The following is a 25694-nucleotide window of genomic DNA, read 5'->3' on the forward strand; positions in this document are numbered from 1 at the left end:
TCTATGGCTGTCTGGAGTGGTTCTCAATCAGAGGCAGGTGTTTATCGTTGTCTCTGATTGGGAACCATATTTAGGCAGCCATATTCTTTGAGTGTTTCGTGGGTGATTGTTCCTGTCTCTGTGTTTCTTTGCACCAGTATAGGTTGTTTCAGTTTTCACGTCACGTTTATTGTTTTTGTATTGTTCGTGTTTATTAGTTTATTAAACATGTATCAAAATTACCACGCTGCATTTTGGTCCTCCTCTCTTTCACCGCAAGAAAACCGTAACACTCAGGTACATTTTGGAGTATATTATAACAATCCGTGAATGGATACAAAGTTCCATCTTGAGTTGATGGTGACAGGAGTCTCATCAGGGTCAGGCAGCCAGGGAAGACCAGTCAGTGATGAGCTGAGGTGAATTTTTGTAGATACAACACTTTATTTTCTCTGTGCAGCAAACACCGGACAAGCAAGAAGCTTCAAACTATTTTAAGGCAGTCTGACAAACCTCTAAAGTTGATTTCCAAACTGTAACAAGGGTTGATATAGGCTTTTCCTGATAACACACAAGTAAAACAAAAATGTGAGGAAGACCTGGGAGACGCTATTGATGATAATGAATGGATAGAGAGAGATATGTTTGAATTCCCAGTCATGTTTATATCATCCCAGACATAAATGACTGCAGTTTAAGACCATCCATAGAACGTACTATATGCCAGGGAAACTGAATATCATGCACACAAATGTAACTATTCTGCTGGAGGTGTAAAACACAAACACGGGACCTGTTTGCAGACAGTGCATTTGGAAAGTATTCAGACACCTTGACTTTTTCCACATTTTGTTACGTTACAGCCTTATTCTAAAATTGATTGAATTGTTTTTTTTTCTTCTCCTCATCAATCTACACACAATACCCCATAATGACGAAGCAAAAACTGTTTTTGAAATTTGTGCAAATATATAAAAAATATTACATATGTATTCAGACCCTTTACTCAGTACCATGCCTTTCTACTGACTCTGAAAAACACCAAAAAAAGATGCCCAGGGTCCCTGCTCATCTGCGTGGATGTGCCTTAGGCATGCTGCAAGGAGGCATGAGGACTGCAGATGTGGCCAGGGAAATAAATTGCAATGTCTGCACTGTGAGACGCCTAGACAGTGAGAGGACATGTCTTTTTTTGCTGAGTTTATATTATTCAGAAGGCCCCTTATCTAGCAACAGTTACCACAAAGGGCAAATAATCCAAATGTAAAAATGTGAAAGTATGATGTAAAAGCACAATGTAGTCATTGTGAACAGTAAGCCCATGATGAACAATACACAACTGTATCGTTGCTAATTGCCTCTGTGTAACAGTGGTGAAGGGCAAACCTGTAAGATGACAGAATCCAATATTTCTTTGTTTTTCAGATATTGTGTGAGGAACTCAACCCTCTGGTTCCCTGCAGAGGAGAACGCCTGAGGGATCACGTGTTGGCCTCTCTGTGGCTGTTGGCAAACCAGGAGAGTTTTTGTGGTGTGGCCTACCGCTTTGGCCCAAACGCAGGACAACAGGCTGATTTCGTGAGACATTTGAAGGACAGTGTGGCACAGCCATCAACTGATGGGCCAAACCGGCCGGATGCTACAGATGATTTTGTGAGAAGGCAAAAAAAAAAACGTACATAGTTTTTCGCTGGGATTTTTTACATTATTATGCTAATTAGATTTCTGCGGGCCGCAGACATCGACTCTAGGGTATATTATTAAGGCAGACTTCTAAAACGGAATTGAGTGAAGTAGCAGCGAATAGGGCTGTGTTGAATGATGAACAACTAATGAGCACGGAGAGCTTTTGAAGTTTGAAGAAATTAACTTATAGCCTTTCTTTCAGTCTAATAAGGGCCATTCACTTAATTTTTTAGCTTTTCGCTAGCTTTTTGTAAGTAGTTAACTGCTCTCCTCCAAGTTCAGCTGGAATTTAGCCCGAAAGGATATGATTAACGTCATTGGTTAAAGATATGACATTGAATATCAGATCTCAACAACAATTGAAGTGTTTAACCCCACCAGTACCACATCTGTATGTTGTCATGACTGCAAAAAAGACAGTGACTGAAATACTGGACATATCCATTTTGTTGTTTTAATTTGAAAAAATGCGGGACATAATTGTTTGGTAGTGGGACGCGGGACAAAGGGCCAAAATGCGGTACTGTAGCACACAATCTGGTGGTCACCCTACCCCCGCCAACAAACATGCACACTGGTCGTACCTGTGGTAGAGCTCAGTACAGCAGGTGAGGAGCTGAGTGCTGTTAATGACTAATGTGGAGTTGAACTCTTCCTTCAGGAAGTCTTCACACAGCAGCTCTGGGATATACAACATACCTGGGAAGACACACAAACACACATACAACCATGACGTCACCACCGAGGATAATGCATGGTGACAAGTTTATAACGCACACTGTTTTTGGGGTTTACCTGCGATGCACGCTGTCATGAAGCATGCCACCGTGCCTGAGATAAGAGCTCTGATGGCACACCTGGAAATATCACCCCTCCGCTCTGGGGCCATAGCCGCTATAGCAGGTAACGTTACAAAAACGTTTGAAGAAACACTACATCAACCATTCTGCCACAGTACAGCCACAACACTCCAATGAACAGAGACCGTTACAGCAGGACAACATTGCAATGGTTTAACATACAGTAAAATCTTTGAAGAACCTCACAAATGAAACCTAATTCTTTCAAAATCAAAGTGGTGTCTCAACAATACTATAATATCAATAGGGACAAAAACACACTGCATTTGGAGTGCCCAGGGGCGAGGGGCGAGGGGCTAGAGGTTGATTTGAGATCCAGGATAGGACAGATGTGGCTTGACTCACAGAGGCCTCCGATCATCACACCCACAGAGCTGATGTTCGCGAAGCCACATAGAGCATACGTCACTATGGTTTCAGAGTGGACCTGGGGAACAGAAAACAACCTGGGTCTAAGTCTTTAGATATATATTCAATATGCAACAGCCAATCGTCATCCATGCAATACGCAGCAAGCCATTAACATTACACGTGCAAAAGTGAAATTACCATAAATGATATGCACAAAATGTATCTGTTACTGAAGCACACAATGTTTCTTCACCAAATACAAGCAAATGCAACGATAAATCCTTGATACAGAGAGCACTCGTAATATCAGATCGGACTTGATAATATCAGAACTGATTTAGTGATTTAGTGGTCCAAAAATATTTCCACCATTTATGGAGAGTTTGATGTAGACCAATCATATTTGAAAACTTGAATAAAGAAAGTAGTCTCTGTGTGTTTGTCTGTCCGTCCGTCTGTCTATCTAGGAAAAAACAGATAGCCAAATATCAATTCAGTGCCCGTATTACCACTTAGTGACCCCTGACATCACTCACAGATAGGTACTGCTTAACGTCATCCACGTACTCTGGGCCTCTGTCCTCTCTCCTCTTGATGAGTTTTGCCAACCTCTCATAGGCCACAAACTCATTGAAGAAGGTCTTGTAGCCAATCAGCTCACCCACCATGAAGCTGTCCTCCCAGGCCACACCCATCAGGAAGGAGAAAGGCATGAATACGTACGAGCAGATGATCTGTCAATCAGAGAGAGAGAGAGAAAGAGAGAGGGACAGAGTGTCTTAGAGAATCATTGATTTCTATCCAGCTTGTATTTAGTGTGTCTCTGTGTCTGAGTGCTTCTATGTACATGCACACTTGTGTGTCCTCACAGAGAAGCTGAGCTGGGGGTAGTTGAACATGTTGCCCAGCCATGACAGAGCGGCATTGAGGAAAGCGAGCAGGGCCAGGAAGGCAATGAGGTTGACAGCGATGTTGGCCACCAGGACAATAGAGGAGGACGCTCCGCGAGACGCTGCCTCCAGCAGGTTACTGCCCTCCCTATACAAAACCAGAAAAGACACTCAGGCTCATATTCATTAGGCAGACATTGGTTCTTGTGTGCATACATGCGTGTATGTAGGTGTGTCAGTGTCTCACCCTGTCTCCAGTTTGAGGCCTTTCTTGGCTGTGACTTTGGGGGTCTCTGTCTCTGGCCAGAAGGTTTTGGCGATAGCCAGGGAGGCCGGGGCTGACATTACGGAGGCTGTCAGCAAGTGGGATGCTTCAATCTGTATGTGTGTGTGTGTGTGTGTGTGTGTGTGTGTGTGTGTGTGTGTGTGTGTGTGTGTGTGTGTGTGTGTGTGTGTGTGTGTGTGTGTGTGTGTGTGTTGGGGGGTATATGTGTCGAATGTGAGGGGTAAGGAAGAGGTGGAGCTCAACATTTTAAAGGCCCAGTGCAGTCAAAAACATGAATTCCCTGTGTTTCATATACAGTGCATTGGGAAAGTATTTAGACCCCTAGAATTTTTCCACATTTTGTTAGGTGACAGCGTTATTCTAAAATTGATGATAAAATAAACAATTTAATAATCAATCTACACGCAATACCCCATAATAACAAAAACAGGTTTTTAGAAATATCACTTTTACATAAGTATTCAGACTGTTTACTTCTGAAGCACCTTTTGCAGCAGTTACAGACTCATATCTTCTTGGGTATGACACTACAAGCTTAGCACCCCTGTATTTGGTGAGCTTCTCCAATTATTCTCTGCAGATCCTCTCAAGCTCTGTCAGGTTGGATAGGGAGCGTTGTTGCAAAACTATTTTCAGGTCTCTCCAGAGATGTTAGATCGGGTTCAAGTCCGGGCTCTGGCTCTGGGCCACTCAAGGACATTCAGAGACTTGTCCTGAAGCTACTCCTGCATTGCCTTGGCTGTGTGCTTAGGGTTGTTGTCCTGTTGGAAGGTAAACCTTCTCCCCAGCCTGAGGTTCTGAGCGCTCTGGAGCAGGTTTTCACCATGGATCTCTCTGTACTTTGCTCTGTTCATCATTCTCCCAGTCCCTGCCGTTGAAAAACATTCCCTCAGCATGATGCCGCCACCACCATGCTTCACCGTAGGGATGGTGCCAGGTTTCCTCCAGACGTGACGCTTGACATTCAGGCCAAAGAGTTGGTTTCATCAAAGAATCTTGGTTTCATCAGACCAGAGAATCTTGTTTCTCATGGTCTGAGAGTCCTTTAGATGCCTTTTTGGCAAACTCCAAGCGGGCTGCCATGTTAATTTTACGTCTGGTCACTCTACCATAAAGTCCTTATTGGTGGAGTGACCATCGGGTTCTTGGTCACCTCCCTGACCAAGGCCCTTCTTCCCTAATTGCTCAGTATGGCCAGGCTGCCATCTCTAGGAAGAGTCTTGGTGGTTCCAAACTTCTTCCATTTAAAAATTATGGAGTCCAGTGTGTTCTTGGGGACCTTCAATGCTGCAGAAATATTTGGTTACCCATCCCTAGATCCCAGAGACAATCCTGTCTCGGAGCTCTACGGACAATTCCTTCAACCTCAAGCCTTGGTTTTTGCTCTGACATGCAGTGTCAACTGTGGGACCTTATATAGACAGGTGTGTGCCTTTCTAAATCATGTCCAATCCATTGAATTTACCACAGGTGAACTCCAATCAAATTGTAGAAACATCTGAAGGATGATCAATGGAATCTCATTTTGATCAATGGAAACTCAAGCTCAATTTCGAGTCACATAGCAAAGGGTCTGAATACTTAGGTAAATAAGTTATTTCTGTTTTTAATTTTTAATTAATTTGCTAAAGTGTAAAAAAATTTTTTTTTTGCTTTGTCATTATTGGGTATAGTGTGTAGATTGCTGAGGATTTTATTGTATCCATTTTCTATTAAGGCTATAATGTAACAAAATGTAAAAAAAGTCAAGTGGTCCGAATACTTTCCGAAGGCACTGTATTTCACAGCTATAAGGAAGGTGAAATCTTAGTGAGTCATTATATAAGTGGATTATTCTACATTTAGAAAAAAATATAAGTAATTTCAAGCCTTATTCATACAGTTCTGTTGATTTGGAAATGTCAAATTTGAAATTGTATTTCCTATTTTTACTGTGTACATGAGCTTGTTTGACTACACCAGAAAGGTGAGATTTTAACCTTTCTTGGAGTATGCAGCCTTACTAATGATTGTTTATGGCCCTCTCCTGATAAATATTTACTTTTGGGGATTACATAGATTACATTTAGTTACATTTAAGAGACACACAGTATGGATAAGCAAAAGGTCAATTGGGTGAGAGTTCAGTTGTGTCTTTGGTAGAAAACAAAGGTTTGAAATTGTTTATTGACTTTCCTCCTCTTCTCTCTCCTCCTGCCTCCCCTCCTCCCCTCCTCACCCCTCTTCCACCTCACCCCAAAAGAGATGAAGGCTCCCAGTACACTGCCAGCGATGGTGGAGAACCCTCCTGTCATCACGGCATGGATCTCTGACAAGGTCAGCTGGGAGATGTACGGACGAATCAAGAGTGGAGATTCTGTCTGTGTGTGAGAGAGAGAGAGAGAGAGAGAGAGAGAGAGAGAGAGAGAGAGAGAGAGAAATACTCCTTTGCTTGACTGTCATGGATTTCTCTTTTGCTGCCTAGCACATCTGTCACTCATACTATTCTCACCTGTCCCACAAATATGTTGCCAGCGGCGACCATTGACTCTGTGGGAGAAGTTCCCATAGTAATCTGCATTATGAAGCCCACCTGGAGGTATGCACAGACAAACATAAACAATGGTGCGAACGTTTCTGTGCCAAAATGATACTAAGGTATGAAATAATAATGCTGGTTACATGAGCAGATATCGGGGGGAACGTGTCCCCCTGTCCCCCGGTAAATTACAACCTTGATACAGTACTATGTGGAGGCTGGATCATCCTTGTCTAATTTAGTCACTTGTATGATGGCTGAACACGATTTTAACGTATGTGATGTTATGAATACCTTGAGGATGAGCCACTGCATGAAGCCAAGGTGGTAGAGCATAGAGATGACAGTGCTGAAGAACACTACAATAGGCAGAACCTGAAAGCAGAGAATAAAAAAATAACGACAGTGTTGGGTTTCTGTCTTTTCTTTTCTCTTCATGTCATTTTCTCACAGTCTCTCACGTATACAGACATACTCATATGACCCTGTACCTGGAACGCAAAGAAGTGGTCTGTGTATTTGTCGCCGAACACAAACCTAGAGCCGGTGTCAGCGTAGGACAGAAACACCTGGGTGAGAGAGGAGAGATGTTTCAACACAGACTGAACTAATGAGGTCACTTTCTTAACAGGTCTACTCTACTGTATATCTGCTACGGGTGCTGGGACAGGGGACAGGGTAATGTGATTATGCTGATGAGAGTGACATTAGCAATGTGGTCCAAATGAAAACGAGGGCCTTTGTGCTGGCTAATATTTGTAATATCAATGATCCAATTGATGTACATTTTGCCCTCTGCTTGACTTTCCCTGGATAGTACACAGTAGATGTATATTATACCTCCACTTGATGGCCCAGCCAGTCTACAGCGGTGAATCCTGCTTTGGTTCTGAGGATGATGAGTCCAAACAAGAATTGTAGCGCCACACCCCACAGTAAAGTCCGCCATGACACCTATAACACACATACATACACACACACACACACACACACACACACACACACACACACACACACACACACACACACACACACACACACACGCGCACACACACACGGGTAGACACACGCACAAGCATACAGGCTTGCAGGGAGCACACACATAAACATACACCCACCAGGTCACTCAGAACTATAGCGAATGGTCTTTGGAACGATACAGCGTGGACACATTAGGGGTGTTTGTGTTTTGTTGGTTTGCCATACCCTGAATGGGTTCCTTGAGAACACCAGCATGAGCATTACGAAGCAGAGGAGTCCGGAGAAAGAGACTAGCTGCCGCGACCCCTGTTTGGCCGTGTCAAACACCAGCCAGCACACCACTGCCACCAGCAGCAGCACACACACCACCCTGCACCGACAGACAGACCAACCGGAGGTAAGAGAGCAGAGGGACAACCACAAGGATCACCAAAAGGACCACGCATGCAGGAAAATGTTCATATTATACGGAAAAGAGAGAGAGTGAGAAGGAGAGAAAATGCAGTTCTCCCACCATTTGACCCAGAGCCAGTGTGTGTTGAGGGTGTCCCTGGCGGGTTGCAGGGCGTCCCAAAGGCGTTGTCCGTAGCGGCCCATCAGCCAGTCCCACAGAAGAAAGAAGACAGCCAGCAAGGTCACCACCAACAGGGCCAGAGCACGCTGCAAATTCAGCACGCATGCCGCGATCACCACGGCAAAGTAACCTGAAACACATACAGGCTGTGTCTGAAATTGCACCTTATTCCCTATTGAGTAGTACTTTTTATCATTCGGGGTATTAACATACTGTAAGTATAGTAGAATACACAACATGCAATTTAAAAACTTGGTAGCGCATCAGGTGTTTTCCTTGACCTTTTAACAGGCACTCTTATCTGGAGCAACTAGGGTTAAGTGCCTTGCTCATGGACACATCAACAGATTTTGACCTTGTTGGCTCTGGGATTCAAACCAGCTACCTTTCGGTTACTGACCCAACGCTCTTAACAACTAGGCTACCTGCCACTCTCTTGATATGTCAGTCACTCAGTTAGCCTGTGTCAGCTAACATTTGATTTACAATGTGGTAATTAATGAAAAGATTGTCTTCAATAACTTTAATTTCACAGAAGAGTAGCCTCGATAGGCATCATTGGGCTGCCATTAAACGTGTTAACTCAATCATCGTAATTTACACAGGCAACATTTCCAGTCAATTTAGTGAGCTAGTAGCCTACCTGTCACGTCCTGACCTTAGTTCCTTTTTCATGTCTCTGTTTTAGTTTGATCAGGGCGTGAGTTGGGGTGGGCATTCTATTTATTTCTGTGTTTGACCTGGTATGGTTCCCAATCAGAGGCAGCTGTCGATCGTTGTCTCTGATCTCCAGGTTCTCCCGCCTGTCCGGCACTTCCAGAGTCTCCCTCCTGCCCGGAGCTGCCGGAGCCGCCCGTCTGTCAGGAGCTGCCGGAGCCACCCGTCAGTCAGGAGCTGCCGGAGCCGCCCGTCTGTTAGGAGCTGCCGGAGCCACCCGTCAGTCAGGAGCTGCCGGAGTCGCCCGTCTGTCAGGAGCTGCCGGAGCCGCCCATCAGTCGGGAGCTGCCGGAGCTGCCCGTCAGTCAGGAGCTCCCGGAGCCGCCCGTCTGTTAGGAGCTGCCGGAGCCGCCCGTCATTCAGGAGCTGCCGGAGCTGCCCGTCAGTCAGGAGCTACCGGAGCCGCCCGTCAGTTAGGAGCTGCCGGAGCCGCCCGTCAGTCAGGAGCTGCCAGAGCCGCCAGTCAGTCAGGAGCTGCCGGAGCCGCCCATCAGTCAGGAGCTGCCAGAGCCGCCCGTCTGTCAGGAGCTGCCGGAGCCGCCCGTCTGTTAGGAGCTGCCGGAGCCGCCCGTCAGTCAGGAGCTGCCGGAGCCGCCCATCATTCAGGAGCTGCCGGAGCCGCCCGTCAGTCAGGAGCTCCCGGAGCCACCCGTCTGTTAGGAGCTGCCGGATCCGCCTGTCAGTCAGGAGCTGCCAGAGCCGCCCGTCTGTTAGGAGCTGCCGGAGCCGCCTGTCAGTCAGGAGCTGCCAGAGCCGCCCATCTGTAAGGAGCTGCCGGAGCCACCCGTCTGTTAGGAGCTGCCGGAGCCGCCCGTCTGTTAGGAGCTGCCAGAGCCACCCGTCATTCAGGAGCTCCCGGAGCCGCCCGTCTGTTAGGAGCTGCCGGAGCCGCCCATCAGTCAGGAGCTGCCGGAGTCGCCCGTCTGTCAGGAGCTGCCGGAGCCGCCCGTCAGTCGGGAGATGCCGGAGCCGTTCGTCAGTCATGAGCTACCGGAGCCGCCCGTCTGTTAGGAGCTGCCGGAGCCTTCGTCAGTCAGGAGCTGCCGTAGCCGCCCGTCTGTCAGGAGCTGCCGGAGCCGCCCGTCTGTCAGGAGCTGCCGTAGCCGCCCGTCTGTCAGGAGCTGCCGGAGTCGCCCGCCTGTCCGGCGCTGCCGGAGTCTCCCGGCCCGCTGCAAGGGTCCCCAGTCCGAGGGCGGCGGCGAGGGTCGCCGCTCTAAAGGCGCCACTTATGTGGGCCAAGATGGTGGAGTGGGGTCCACGTCCTGCGCCACCCAGACCCTCTCCTATGGGTTTAGGTTTTGCAGCCACTGTCACGTCCTAACCTTAGTTCCTTTTTTATGTCTCTGTTTTAGTTTGGTCAGGGCGTGAGTTGGGGTGGGCATTCTATGTTTTGTAGTCTAGGTTTTGTATTTCTGTGTTTGGCCTGGCATGGTTCCCAATCAGAGGCAGCTGTCGATCGTTGTCTCTGATTGAGAACCATACTTAGGCAGCCTGTTTTCCCACTATGGTTGTGGGTAGTTGTTTTCTGTGTCTGTGTTGTACCATACAGAACTGTTTTGGTTTTCATTTATTTCTCTTGTTCTTTTGTTTTCAGTGTTCATTGCGCATTGGTCCGATATTTCCTACTCCTCCTCAGAAGAAGAGGAAAACCGTTACACTACCAAGCTGGCTTGACACCATACTAACGTCAGATCAGCTGGTCTGATCAGTTTATTCCGCTGTTCTTTTTGTTGTAAACACAGTTATTTTCACTCGGAGCTCCCGTTAGTTGCATATTAAGAAATCCGGCAGTAACCGGCAGGTGAGCGTTATGTTCTGCCTGTTCATTGCAATGCACCCATTGTTATTATACAATTGTAGGCTGCTTCACGGAAGGATGATGACTCCCTATAGAGCCAGGAAATATCCTCCTTTATGTCATGGTGCAGCTAAAACCACTTGGTGCTGAATGGGTCTAAAACTATAAAGCTGGTGGTAGTCTTCAGGAGGAAGAACGAAAGCACATCACCTGTGATCAATAATGGGGCTCACCTAGAGATGGTGATAGATGACAAGTTGCAGTGGAGAGAGAATACCACCATGGTTTTTAAAAAGGCTCAGAAAAAGGTTATTCTTTTTAAGGAAGTTCAGATCCTTTGATGTCTGCCCAAAAACATTCAAAATGTGTTTTTGATAGTGTTGTGGCTAGTGTTCTGTTCTACAGTGTGATCTGCTGGAGGGGTGGGTAACATCACTCGGGATGATGCCAACAGTTTTAACAAAATCTTGGGAAGGCTGGATGTGCCATCGGCACCCACCTGGACAATCGAGGACCCGCTTACCCAGGATAAGCGGATCCTCGAGAAGCTCAGGAGCATAGAGGCCAACATTATCCACCCCCTTCACAGTACTTGCTTGTAGAATCACAGTGCGATGACAGATTTATTTGACCTAGATGCAAAACAGACGTTTCCACAGATCTTTTTTTACAGATTTTTTTTATACGAGTGGATGCGGATCCGACTTTTCCTTGACCTTTCTTCCCGATAACTAAAGGTACGAGAGAGCCTGCGCATGTGCAAGATTGTTTACGTAGCTACTGCTCACTCTGCTGCCACTTCCCCCTCCTTCCTCCCCACGGGGATGATCAGACGTCTTTGCCTGGTGTAGTTTGACATGTTGTACAATAGACATGATCGACATGTTGAACAACAAAAACAAAGAAGTTATGTAACAGTAGGCTATTGCAAACATAAGAACAACACGAACAGGCAGTTTAAATAAGAATCGAAGCCTTTTTTTCAATTTTTGCCTAAAATGACACCCAAATCTAACTGCCCGTAGCTCAGGACCTGAAGCAAGGATATGCATATTTTTGATACCATTTGAAAGGAAACACTTTGCAGTTTGTGGAAATGTGAAATTAATGTAGGAGAATATAACACGTTAGATCAGGTAAAAGGTAATACAAAGAAAAACATTTTTTTTTGTACCATCATCTTTGAAATGCAAGAGAAAGGCCATACTGTGTTATTCCATCCCAGGCGCAATTTAGTTTTTGGCCACTAGATGGCAGCAGTGTATGTGCAACGTTTTAGACTGATCCAATGAACCATTGCATATATGTACAAAATGCTGTATCAAGACTGCCAAAATGTGCCTAATTGGTTTATTAATAAATGTTCAAGTTCATAATTGTGCACTCTCCTCAAACAATAGCTTAGTATTCTTTCACTGGAATAGCTACTTCAAATTGGACAGTGCAGTTAGATTAACAGTAATTTAAGCTTTCTGCCCATATCAGATGTTCTGGGAATGTTTTTTGTTACTTACAACCTCATGCTAATCACATTAGCTCAACCGTCCCGTCCCATCAGGATCACCGGTCCCGTAGAGGCGAAGTAGCGATTCAAGTTATTTTTTTCAGGGGGGAGTAGGCTACATACAGCTATTGAGGCAAGCGATTTAGATGGCATATCAAAACACAAGCAAGACACAGACAGGCAGTCATATAGAGATGTATGTTCTTTCTTCCCCATCATTTCAAACATTGGCAAAGAAGTGGGCGAAAAGCATTCAAAGTAGTAGTGTTATTTTTCAGCAACTCAGGCGAGGGTATGGCAGTATAAAGATGACATCACAAATGGACAGGTGTTTAGAGCGTTGATTGACTATGCCCTGCTTTGTGCTACTCCAATATCCTTAGTTACAACAGACAGAGAAGATCCTAAATGAACCTACAAAATGTATTCATTTTTGCAATGTCCGTTCAAATAGCCACCGGCTTTTTAATTCTGCTATTCAGACATATGAGGCAGTTTGCTACTTGATCATGTCACTCAAATTGGTTGAGAAGAGGGTGAGCAAAGGGAGAAACGTGAAGGGGTTGAGCAACAGATGCTTAAGAAACATGAAGGGATGGGGAGTGTGAGCAGCAGCTACAGTGCCTTCAGAAAGTATTCATATTGCTTAACTTATTCCACATTTTTGTTGTGTTACAGCCTGAATTCAAAATCGATTAAATATATTTTTGTCTTATTTATTTACACACAATTCCTCACAATGACAAAGTGAAAACATGTTTTTTGAAATTTTTGCAAATGTATTGATAATAAAATACATTTTTGTATCATTTACATAAGCATTTTACAATATTTTGTTAAAGCACCTTTGGCAGCGATTACAGCTGTGAGTCTTTCTGGGTAAGTCTAAGAGCTTTCAACAACTGGATTGTGCAACAATTGCCCATTATTCTTTTCAGAATTCTTAAAGCCCTCACAAATTGCTTGTTGACAATTGCTAGACAACCATTTTGAGTACTTGCCATGGATTTTCAAGTGGATTTAAGTCAAAACTGTAACTCGGGCACACAAATCCAATGTCTTATTGGTAAGAAACTCCAGTGTAGATTGGGCCTTGTGTTATTTTTTTAATATATTTAAAAAAAATAGTCCTCAGTATTGTGTATAACTCCATTCCATTTATTTTTTTCTATCTTGAAAAACTCCCGTCCTTAACCATTACAAGCATACCCATAGCATGGTGCAGCCACCACTATGCTTGAAAATGTTGAGAGTGGTACTCAGTAATGTGTTGTATCAGATTTGCCCCCCCAAAAACAACTTTGTATTCAGGAATAAAAAACTTAATTGCTTTGCAAAATGTTTTGCAGTATCACTTTAGTGCCATATTGCAACAGAGGATTAACGTTTTTTTATTCTGTATAGGCTTCCTTCTTTTCACTCTGTCAATTAGGTTAGTACTGTGGAGAAACTACAATGCGGTTGATCCATCCTCAGTTCTCTCCTATCAGAGCCATTAAACTCTGGAACTGTTTTAGTCACCATTGGCCTCATGGTGATATCCCTGAGCGGTTTCCTTCCTCTCCGGTAACTGAGCTAGGAAGGACGTCTGTATCTTTGTAGTGACTGGGTGTATTGATGCACCATCCAAAGTGTAATTAATAACTTTACCAAGCACTAAGGGATCTTTTTTTTTTTTTTACCAATAAGCGTCCTTCTTTGCAAGGCATTGAAAATGTCCCTGGCATTTGTGGTTGAATCTGTGTTTGAAATGCACATCTCAACTAAGGGACCATACAGTTAATTGCATGTGTGGGGTACAGAGACGAGGTAGTCATTCAAAAATCATAAAAAAAAACTCTAAAAGTCTAAGCCTATATGGAATTGTTTTAAAATGGTCATACCATGGATCATTTAGCAGTTTGATTTGGAATTTTAGGACCTGTAGGTATAAAATATATATACACAGTATATAACTCCACATATCTTCTTTGTAAAAGGTTTAAACACTGTTTCCCATGCTCAGTTTGGTCGGACAGTCACCTCTTGGCAGAGTCTGGGAAATTGTTTTTACCCTTCACCAGATATATGCCAGCTTTAACATGCACGTGGAGCAGCATGTTAAAGCAATTCACAACACACACAAGGTCAGCAAAAAAAGAAACGTCCTCTCACTGTCAACTACGTTTATTTTCAGCAAACGTAACATGTGTAAATATTTGTATGAACATACAATTCAACAACTGAGACATAAACTGAACAAGTTCCACAGACATGTGACTAACATGAATGGAATAATGTGTTCCTGAACAAAAGGGGGGGGGGGGGGGTCAAAATCAAAAGTAACAGTCAGTATCTGGTGTGGCCACCAGCTGCATTAAGTACTGCAGTGCATCTCCTCCTCATGGACTGCACCAGATTTGCCAGTTCTTGCTGTGGGATATTACCCCACTCTTCCACCAAGGCACCTGCAAGTTCCCGGACATTTCTGGGTGGGAATGGCCCTAGCCCTCACCCTCCGATCCAACAGGTCCCAGACGTGCTCAATGGGATTGAGATCCGGGCTCTTCGCTGGCCATCGCAGAACACTGACATTCGTGTCTTGCAGGAAATCACGCACAGAACAAGCAGTATGGCTGGTGGCATTGTCATGCTGGAGGGTCAGGATGAGGGAGGAGGATGTCTTCCCTGTAACACACAGCGTTGAGATTGCCTGCAATGACAACAAGCTCAGTCCGATGATGCTGTGACACACCGCCCCAGACCATGACGGACCCTCCACCTCCAAATCGATCCCGCTCCAGAGTACAGGCCTCAGTGTACTGCTCATCCCTTTGACGATAAAGGGACTGCACCAGATTTGCCAGTTCTTGCTGTGGGATATTACCCCACTCTTCCACCAAGGCACCTGCAAGTTCCCGGACACCTCCAAATCGATCCCGCTCCAGAGTACAGGCCTCTGTGTAACGCTCATCCCTTTGACGATAAATAAAAATCCGACCATCACCCCGGGTGAGACAAAACCACAACTCGTCAGTGTAGAGCACTTTTTGCCAGTCCTGTCTGGTCCAGCGACGGTGGGTTTGTGCCCTTAGGCAACGTTGTTGCCGGTGATGTCTGGTGAGGACCTACAAGCCCCCAGTCCAGCCCCTCTCAGCCTATTGAGGACAGTCTGAGCACTGATGGAGGGATTGTGCATTCCTGGTGTAACTCTGGCAATTGTTGTTGCCATCCTGTACCTGTCCCGCAGGTGTGATGTTCGGATGTACCGATCTTGTGCAGGTGTTGTCACACGTGGTCTGCCACTGCGAGAATGATCAGCTGTCCGTCCTGTCTCCCTGTAGCGCTGTCTTAGGCGTCTCACGTACTGTGAGAACATTGCAATTTATTGCCTGGCCACATCTGCAGTCCTCATGCCTCCTTGCAGCATGCCTAAGGCACGTTCACGCAGATGAGCAGGGACCCTGGGCATCTTTTTTTGGTGTTTTTCAGAGTCAGTAGAAAGGCCTCTTTAGTGTCCTAAGTTTTCATAGCTGTGACCTTAATTGCCTACCGTCTGTAAGCTGTTAGTGTCTTAACGACCGTTCCACAGGTGCATGTTCATTAATTGTTTATGGTTCATTGAACAAGCACGGGAAACAGCGTTTAAACACTTTACAATGAAAATCTTTGAAGTTATTTGGATTTTTAAGAATTATCTTTGAAAGACAGGGTCCTGAAAAAGGGATGTTTATTGTTTTTGCTGAGTTTATATATTGAATTGGGCCTTTAATACTTTACCCCATAGAAACACATTGAAAAGACATTCATGAAATACAAAACAGACAGTCAAAAAATAAATCATAAGGAATAAGGTTTTTAAGTGTCTTTCCTATATCTAGGATATATAAGAAAGCTAAGGAAATATTTTAGTTTTTTTAGTTGACATATTTATCCCCTTGTTGGCACAAATCTACCTCCATACTTCCAATCATTTTTTACACTGGTTACCTTCAGACGAAGAACCTTGCCACTTGAGGGAGTCAGAGCAAAATTGAGAACACCATCGTGTTTGTTAGAGTCTCATTTTTCCATAGAGTGGTCAAACTCTTCGGACGCAACGGATGTTGTTTTCTTGAGAAGACCGATTTTCTGGATGTCTCATGGTCTGACTATTGACGCACTGGTGCATCAATAGACACTTAAGGACACTATTACAGCACACCGAGTGAGTCCACGCAATTTATGTGACTTGTTACGCAAACGTTTACTCTTGAATCTATTTAAGCTTGCCATAACAAAGGGGTTGAATACTTATTGACTCAAGACATTTCAGCTTTTCATTTGTAATACATTTTTAATTCAGGCTGTAAACGCAACTAAGTGTGGAAAAAGTTGAGGGGTGTGAACGCTTTCTGAAGGCGCTGTAGGTAAAAAAAATGTGAAAGTGATTCCGATCTTTAGCTCTTGGGGGGGGGGGGGGGGGGGGGATCAAGGAGAGCCTCTGCCCTTTTAAAAATATTATTTGACGATGTTCTTCTTTTAGTGTCTGTGTGTCCTTTGTTGTGTTTTGATTGGTGTTACATGTATTGGCTGGTGTAATGAAATGTCCCCTTTAGGGGATTATTAAGGTGCTATTTTACACAACAAAAGGCAAGTTAGTACTGTTAATGTTTCCCCTAATGGGGAAACTTGGTGAGATAATGTTCAGAGAATGCTTTATGGGCAAGTTGTTGAAAGGTTTCTTTCTCTAAATACATGTTTGCCAATGAGTAATGTGGAGCAAGTGTGAAAATCGCAGCCAAGTCTTTGAAAGGCTTTGTCTCCTACGTGGGTTTACAAGTTGATAAACTTTCCAAGCAGTATCCTCAAATTGCAGTGTAATGATAAACCCTACTCTGAATCTGAACTTTTATAAACTGTAAAAAAAAAACGTATATTGAATTTTGGATGATAAGTGTGTTAGACGTGTTGAGTCACATTTATTGATGGATGACTGTTGCAGGAAACACCCAGACTCCACATTGAAGTGATAGAAATTCCCATGTAATTACAGGAAATGTAACCATCAAACACCAAATACAGTATCCACTAACAACTATACTGTTTAAACAGCTCATTACATGTCAGACTGGTCAGAGGCCTGTATTAATTTTTTTACCTGCAGCCAAGACAATGCCCAACACCAGCCTGATCCTAGTCCTGTGCTCCTCCAGATATCGGTGGATCCCTTCCATTCTCTTTTCCAAGAACCTGGAGGGATATCAAGCAGTACATACACTGTCACTTAGGGCTGACTTAGTGTAATTTTGAGGAATTGCTTGAAAATAAGTTACAATTGACAAAACCATAGAGACCTTTTCTTTAGCTCCTCTGATGGCCGATGAGCAACTTCTACATAAATGCAGATAGAGTCCTGTGACAGACAGACAGACAGACAGACTATAATACCCAGAACTTTGTATGTCAGGTGCAAAAGGTATATTGTTAATGATGTGCAAATAGTGGGGTTATTGTAGCTGGTAAATGACATTATGGGCCTGTGAACTCCAAATTTTAGAGGTGCAGCGCTTGCGCTTGGCAACCTTGTTGGCAATTCAAGTCTTGTAAACAGACTTGGATATAGGGAAGTATAGTCTGTCTGAATGTTCACTCTCACTGTGTATGTGCAACAGGTAAAACAAATATTATGCAATCACATGTGTGATTTGTTTGCACATTGTGAGTTTAATCTCGTGTTGAGTTTATTATTAATCTGTTCAAGAAAAACTTGTTTTTCATCGATTTCTCGTAATGATTTCCAGTAACTTTGGATGGGGAGAGCACATCACCTTCTGTCCCCATTCAGAACCCACATATTTTAGGCAGAAGTTGTTCTCCCTTAGTCTGTTTCTGCTCTCTTGTCAATTGTTGTTCACCAATTGTTGTTCTGCAAGAGGTAGCAGGTAGCCTAGTGGTTAGAGCGTTGGACTAGTAACTGAAAGGTTGCAAGATTGAATCCCAGAGCTGACAAGGTAAAAAGCTGTCGTTCTGCCCCTGAACAAGGCAGTTAACCCACTGTTCCTAGGCCGTCATTGAAAATAAGATTTTTTTCTTAAGTGACTTGCCTAGTAAAATAAAAGAGAGCAAAACAGACTGGCACCCAGGCTATTTCTTCTATTGTTTGAGAACAAACCCACACTCCTCTCTATCAGAGTTTATCTCTTTGAAATGTAATTGATTTCAGACAGTGAATGGAGTGTCACAGGAAGTGAAAGAGTAAACAATTGAACATGAGTGCATGAAAAACCTCATTTTAATCATCCACACACTCATCCAAGGATTGCACACACATAGCACCAGAGTAGTACATTATATTGAATGAGAGAAAGGGTCAGCAAGTGAGTAGCATTTAAGTCTACAGTGAGTGGATATCGAGAATTGTGATTGTGCATTCATCTGTGTCTGTTTGTGTACCTGCACATCTACCTGTGGATGTATGTTTCTAGTGTGTTTGTCGAGTATGAGGATGTGTGTACCCTTACCTGAGAGTGGAAGGCCTGGTTGTCCAGCCCATTTCTCTGGCTATTCTCTGATAAACCATTCAACTCCATAGTAAACACCGACTGACTGCAGGTAGGCAGGAATCTCTCTTATAGGAGACCTGCGCCCGCCTATTAGAATTCTTTACTGCAAACAGGGGTGCTTGTGTGTATGTGTGTGCGCGCGTGTGTTTCAAGTTCAGTTAGCTTTAGTTTAACTACCAGATTTATTTATTTTTACTTTCAGGATTTTATATAAAATAAATACAATAATAAAACATATATTTTTTTTTTAAATATTTTTTTTAACTAGAATGACGAAGCTGTAAAACATTATCCAAAATATAATAAATACTGTTTGTGTTCAATATGAGGGTTTCAGCATGAAAGATTCTACCAGCTCTCACAGTCTCACGTTAGAATTAGAAGTTGTTCCAAATGTCACATTTTGAAGTGTCTAAAGTTGAGTTTAGGCATTAACTCCACATTTTTATGGTTATGGTTAAGATCAGGCATTAACTCCAAATTCTTAAGGTTAGACATTAACTCTAATTGGTTAAGGTAAGGGTGAAGGTTTGGGATAAAATATCAAAAACAACTTTCTACAGCTGGATTTGAACTTACAACCTTTGGAATCAGAGGCAGAAGTGTATGTCTATTAGAGGTCGACCGATTATGATTTTCCAACGCCGATACCGATACCGATTATTGGAGGACCATAAAAGCTGATACCGATTAATCGGACAATTTTTTTATTTATTTATTTGTAATAATGACAATGACAACAATACTGAATGAACACTTATTTTAACTTAATATAATACATCAATAAAATCAATTTAGCCTCAAGTAAATAATGAAACATGTTCAATTTGGTTTAAATAATGCAAAAACAAAGTGTTGGAGAAGAAAGTAAAAGTGTAATATGTGCTATGTAAGAAAGCTAACGTTTCAGTTCCTTGCTCAGAACATGAGAACATATGAAAGCTGGTGGCTTCTTTTAACATGAGTCTTCAATATTCCCAGGTAAGAAGTTTTAGGTTGTAGTTATTATAGGAATTATAGGCCTATTTCCCTCTATACCATTTGTATTTCATTAACCCTTGACAATTGGATGTTCTTATAGGCACTTTAGAATTGCCAGTGTAACAGTATAGCTTCCGTCCCTCTCCTCGCTCCTCCCTGGGCTCGAACCAGCAACACAACGACAACAGCCACCATCGAAGCAGCGTTACCCATGCAGAGCAAGGGGAACAACTACTAGAAGGCTCAGAGCGAGTGACGTTTGAAACGCTATTAGTGCGCGCTAACTAGCTAGCCATTTCACTTCGTTTACACCAGCCTCATCTCGGGAGTTGATAGGCTTGAAGTCATAAACAGCGCAATGCTTGGCGCACAACGAAGAGCTGCTGGCAAAACGCACGAAAGTGCTGTTTGAATGAATGTTTACACGCCTGCTTCTGCCTACCACCGCTCAGTCATTTCATTAATAAGGCAATTTTTTTCTTGAACTAAAACTCATGGACAATATGGACACAGATACACATTGAGAATTTTTTTTTTATATGCATCATTTTTGTAAAAGTTATTCAAGTTTAAATGAGCAAAAATACCATATAGATTGCCAATTAATTACCATAATTACAGATAATGTATTTTAACTTGGATAAACTACAGGTAGTTTTGCAACCCTAGTTCCATTGTTTTAAGAGGGCCTTTCCTTCTATAGTCAAGGGGTCTGAATCCTTTCCGAATGCACCGACTTTTTACACATTTTGTTACAACATTATTCTAAAATGTATTAAATAAGAAAAGTCCTCAGCAATCTACACACAATACCCCATAATGACAAAGCAAAAACAGGTTTACAAATTTGACAAAATTAATTAAAAATAGAAAGCAGAAATACCTTATTTACGTAAGTATTCAGACCTTTTGCTATGAGACTCAAAATTTAGCTCAGGTGCATCCTGTTTCCATTGATCATCCATGAGAAGTTTCTTTAATTGAATTGACCATAGGTAGAATCCAATCAAGTTGATTGGACATGATTTGGAAAGGCACACAACTGTCAATAAAAAAGTCCCGTAGTTGACAGTGCATGTCAGAGCAAAAACCAAGCCATGAGGTTGAAGGAATTGTCTGTAGAGCTTCGAGACAGAATTGTGTCGAGGCACAGTTCCAGGGAAGGGTACCAAAAAAATTGAAAGTCCCCAAGAGCACAGTGCCCTCCATCACTCTTAAATGGAAGAAGTTTGACACCACCAAGACTCTTCCTAGAGCTGAATCTGATCGAACATCTCTGGAGAGACCTGAAAATAGCTGTGCAACAACTCTACCCATCCAATCTGACAGAGCTTGAGAGGATCTGCAGAGAAGAATGAGAGAAACTCCCCAAATACAGGTGTGCCAAGCATGTTGCTTCATACCCAAGAAGACTCGAGACTGTAGTCACTGCCAAAGGTGCTTCATCAAAGTACTGAGTAAGGGGTCTGAATACTTATGTAAATGTGACATTTCAGTTTTTTTAAATGTATAAATTTGGAAAAATGCCCAAATTCAAAATGGATTAAATATATTTTTTCTCACCCATAATGACAAAGAGGAAATATGTTTCGAATATTTTGCAAATTTATTTATATGTTTTGTAGTTAAAAAAAATGAGAAGGCAAGTGTTTCCAATGACACCATCGGTGTGTATCATGTGATTTTAACCAAATTGGTTGATGATGTCAATGGAAACATCCATCTCCATCCTTCTCCTTTTGTAGATGTTGAGGTGGTGCTGGAGTTGGAAATGTCTCTAAGTAGCCTTTATACCAAGTTTTGTCATGTGCACAAGTACAGTGAAATGCCTTACTTGCAAGCTCTTTCCCAACAATGCAGTAATCAATATCAGTAGTATTATAAAATACAGTAAAGTAGGACAAAAACACACAAGAAATAGAAATAAGAAGAACACAAGAGTGTATGTAAGCTACTGTATATACAGTGTCAGTTCCAGGGTCATAGTCAATACCATATTTACAATGTGCAGGGACACTTGAGTGGTAGGCATAGATACAGTGCATTCGGAAAGTAAGACCCCTTGACCTCCTACACATCCCGCGACGCCACAGCCCCACTCCAAAACTGATCAAAATACAAAAAATACCCCATAATGACAAAGCAAACACCACTCTTTGGAAATATTTGTAAATGTATTAAAAATAGATCTGAAATGTAACATTTACATAAGTACCCAGACAACCTCACTCAGCACTCTGCCGAAGCACCCTGGCCGCGACCACAACCTTGAGTATGTCCCCAGCTTCTATCCCCAAGCAATAAGACTGCTACATAGCTAACAAAACGTTAACACTGACTATTGTATTTACCCTTATATATATTTTTTTTTCACTGACACTATGCACACTCACACACACTCAAACTCCAACACACACACACAACACACACTCACATACAATCATTGTATACGCTGCTGCTACGCTGTTCATCATAAATCCTGATGCCTAGACACCTGCATTGCTTGTTGTTTGGGGTTTTAGGCTGGGTTTCTGTATAGCACTTTGTGACATCTGCTGATGTAAAAAGGGCTTTATAAATACATTTGATTGACATACAGTGGGCGAAGGTTCACCTTCCAACAGGTCAATAACCCTAAGCACACAGCCAAGACACCTTAGGAGTGACTCCGGGATAGGTCTCTGAATGTCTTTGAGTGGCCCAGCCAGACCTCGGACTTGAACCCAATAGAACAACTCTGGAGAGTCCAGAAAATAGCTGTGCAGCAAAGCTCCCCATCCAACCTGACAGAGATTGAGAGAGGACAAACTCCTCAAATGCAGGTGTGTCAAGGTTGTATTATAATGTATTTATATTCTTGGCCATGTAGTGTAGTTCACACACAAAAATCCCCTTGCTGTCTCAGATATTCTAATATCGAATATGCGATTGGTCCATCAGTTTATTATAAAGCCATTATGGTCCCTGACGCCAGCATCTAATCGTAATGTGCATCTAGATTAGTCATAGTTTTACTATTGAAAATGTTTCTGACATATCTTTCCGACCTGGTAAAGGGAATGTAACGAAAGAGGTCTATTGATGGAGGAGATTTCTATCACTGAATTTCTACTGTACCTTCGGGGGGGTTTCGGACACTTTGACTTTTTCCTCATCGATCTACATGCGGTGCCCCATAATGATAAAGCAAAAACAGGTTTAAAAAAACCCCCACTGTTGTATTGCATTTGCATGGGTGTTCCGACCCTTTACTCAGTGCTTTGTTGAGGCACCTTTGGCAGCGATTACAGCCTCGAGTCTTCTTGGGTATGACACTCTCAACTGGTTGTCTGTTGAGCAGCTCACAAAAGAACGACAGTGGTCGGGTAGGTAGGAAAGACGTTTCAATTTAAGATATCTAACAGTAAATGCTAAGTCAACAATGGGTATGCAAACCAGATATTTTAAAACGTTTTGTCTGAAGTCTTGGTTAAATCTTTGCGATGCGCAATTTAGTCATGCGCTGTTTGAATGACATTTTGAAAATGCTTTCCCAAAAAACCTTCCCGATTAGGCTACAGTAAATGTTGACTGCAAAGTAGACCTACCTGGCAGAATGATATCATTATTATGTATTGTAGCCTAGGCTACAGAAACACCACTAGCCAAAAACAATTGTCTCTTGCTAGGTGTGCAATTTAATTAAAGGGCAGCTACAGTCTGTGATTTCTCTCTGAGGTGCACTGTCTGTCAACAAGTGGTGCTGGCAGGCTTAAATAATAAATTAATGTCAAGTCAATTGCACTAAATTGTTGTTCTTTTTGTTTTTACTGTCACAGTTTACCATGAGGTGTAAAAAATGACCAACCAAAATCTGTAAGTAGTACTTAAGTAGTTTTCTGACCGGATATTATTATGAATGTTTTCTACAATACAAACCTTAAACCTACAAACCACAGCATACAAACAAACATCAACGATATCACACCAGCCCAGACCCAACCGCTCACACCCTCATCTCCAGCGCCCGCATCAGCGTTGGGCAGAGATGGGTAATAAGCTAACACAAGAGATCCACATAGCACGTTGGGGCGATAAAACAACGGAAGCCCATTCATTTTCAATGAAGGAAGTGAAGTGGGTGATGCAAGCATGGGCGAGGGACGTAAACAGGGCGGGACCCAAGTTGGAATAAACTGAACTTTATTATAATACTCTGCGACATCGCATCTTGATTGACCAATCGAAGCTCCCTATAGTTTCCAACCCCTGCTGGATTGGCTGTTGATACCTAGCACTACCTATCTTGCTTGATAGCTTGCTAGCACAACATGAGGGCGAAGATGGGGTGGCTATCCGATATGGTGGCTTTCCCGCAGTCAAATGACCAAATCGTCCTCTAGTGGCCTCATGGGTGGAACGTTTTTAATATTTTTCATAATTTATAGTTAATCAACATTATAGATTAAAAAACAGCCCAAAATCTGGTGTGTCTATGTCAAAGGGTTCAGTTATATTTCAGTCTTCAGTGATTTATATAAAGTGTAATATTAGGATGCAAACTCAAAATGTAATACATTTCAACTCTACATTGGACATGGTGAAGGTTTCTTTTTCTTCAGCCCATAACCATGTGTATGAGGTGTATACTTTTGTTTCAAAGTATATTTGTTTAAGACTAACAAGAAACACTGTGTGACCCTGATTTAGCCCACTGCAATAAAAGGTTGTCATGTTTTTGAGGAACTAGTACATTTCTAGTTACTCTAAGTGGGCTGTACTTGTACTCTTAATCAAGTAATTTCACAAGGAAGGAACTGACTTTTTACTGGGTTCATTTTACCAAATCACTTCAGTGACATAGATGTATATTATTATATATTATGTCACAGGGCTTGACATACAGGGCTGCCCACTGACCCAGGGAGATTTAGGAATCCCTCCAGGCCAGTCAATCATCCACATCAGTGACCCAGTTGGACGGTAATGCTGTTTTAAATCTAGGCTTCATAATTGATGAAAAAACAGATGGCTTCCCGAAGCTGTTAGTTCGTTATGCCGATTATTTAGGCTATCACACACACGCAGCACAGCTTGAGGGGAATAGGCTATCATCTGGCAGGCAGCAAGAGAGCGCAACTCTTAACTGCTTGTCCGTTGAACAGCTCACAAAAGAACGACAGTGGTCGGGAAGGTAGGAAAGACTTTTCAATTTATGATATCTAACAGTAAATGCTAAGTCAATGGACGCAGCAGGAAAACAGAATATCTCCCAGACCAGCTGGCACAACTGGAGACGGCTATGGAGGAGGATCTTCGCAGTGTGCAACGTCTCAAACATGCCCGGGAGGCGTTGTCATCAACTAGCGGAGGATGCAGCCAAGAGGCCCATGATCACTCTGGATGAACTGCAGAGATCTACAGCTGAGGTGGGAGACTCTGTCCATAGGACAACAATCAGTCGTATATTGCACAAATCTGGCCTTTATGGAAGAGTGGCAAGAAGAAAGCCATTTCTTAAAGATATCCATAAAAAGTGTCGTTTAAAGTTTGCCACAAGCCACCTGGGAGACACACCAAACATGTGGAAGAAGGTGCTCTGGTCAGATGAAACCAAAATTGAACTTTTTGGCAACAATGCAAAACGTTATGTTTGGCGTAAAAGCAACACAGCTGAACACACCATCCCCACTGTCAAACATGGTGGTGGCAGCTTCATGGTTTGGGCCTGCTTTTCTTCAGCAGGGACAGGGAAGATGGTTAAAATTGATGGGAAGATGGATGGAGCCAAATACAGGACCATTCTGGAAGAAAACCTGATGGAGTCTGCAAAAGACCTGAGACTGGGACGGAGATTTGTCTTCCAACAAGACAATGATCCAAAACATAAAGCAAAATCTACAATGGAATGGTTCAAAAATAAACATATCCAGGTGTTAGAATGGCCAAGTCAAAGTCCAGACCTGAATCCAATCGAGAATCTGTGGAAAGAACTGAAAACTGCTGTTCACAAATGCTCTCCATCCAACCTCACTGAGCTCGAGCTGTTTTGCAAGGAGGAATGGG

At 43.0% G+C, this 25694-nt stretch overlaps 1 protein-coding gene across 3 annotated transcripts in view; it reads right to left on the reverse strand.

Annotated features, from left to right (window-relative positions):
- The window catches only part of LOC110535775 (solute carrier family 28 member 3), a 35519-nt gene extending 16711 nt beyond the window's left edge, over positions 1–18808 (reverse strand). The window contains exons 1-16 of one of the 3 annotated variants that reach the window (XM_036935574.2): positions 18627–18775; positions 17460–17518; positions 17264–17355; positions 8066–8255; positions 7777–7921; positions 7411–7524; positions 7062–7139; positions 6865–6945; positions 6544–6624; positions 6287–6412; positions 4014–4144; positions 3746–3914; positions 3413–3610; positions 2871–2952; positions 2461–2559; positions 2250–2364 (exon numbers count right to left, since the gene is read on the reverse strand). In XM_036935574.2, the coding sequence (XP_036791469.1) occupies positions 2250–2364; positions 2461–2559; positions 2871–2952; positions 3413–3610; positions 3746–3914; positions 4014–4144; positions 6287–6412; positions 6544–6624; positions 6865–6945; positions 7062–7139; positions 7411–7524; positions 7777–7921; positions 8066–8255; positions 17264–17355; positions 17460–17518; positions 18627–18695 (1829 nt within the window). In that variant the 5' untranslated portion in view covers positions 18696–18775. Of the gene's footprint in view, positions 1–2249; positions 2365–2460; positions 2560–2870; positions 2953–3412; positions 3611–3745; positions 3915–4013; positions 4145–6286; positions 6413–6543; positions 6625–6864; positions 6946–7061; positions 7140–7410; positions 7655–7776; positions 7922–8065; positions 8256–17263; positions 17356–17459; positions 17519–18626 lie in introns of all 3 variants that reach the window. The other 2 variants (XM_090190297.1, XM_036935575.2) reach the window with 2 other exon arrangements.
- Between the last annotated feature and the right edge of the window lie 6886 nt (positions 18809–25694).

This window comes from Oncorhynchus mykiss, chromosome 11 (genome assembly GCF_057628025.1).
Source record: "Oncorhynchus mykiss isolate SJ-2025 chromosome 11, ASM5762802v1, whole genome shotgun sequence".
NCBI lineage: Eukaryota > Metazoa > Chordata > Actinopteri > Salmoniformes > Salmonidae > Oncorhynchus > Oncorhynchus mykiss.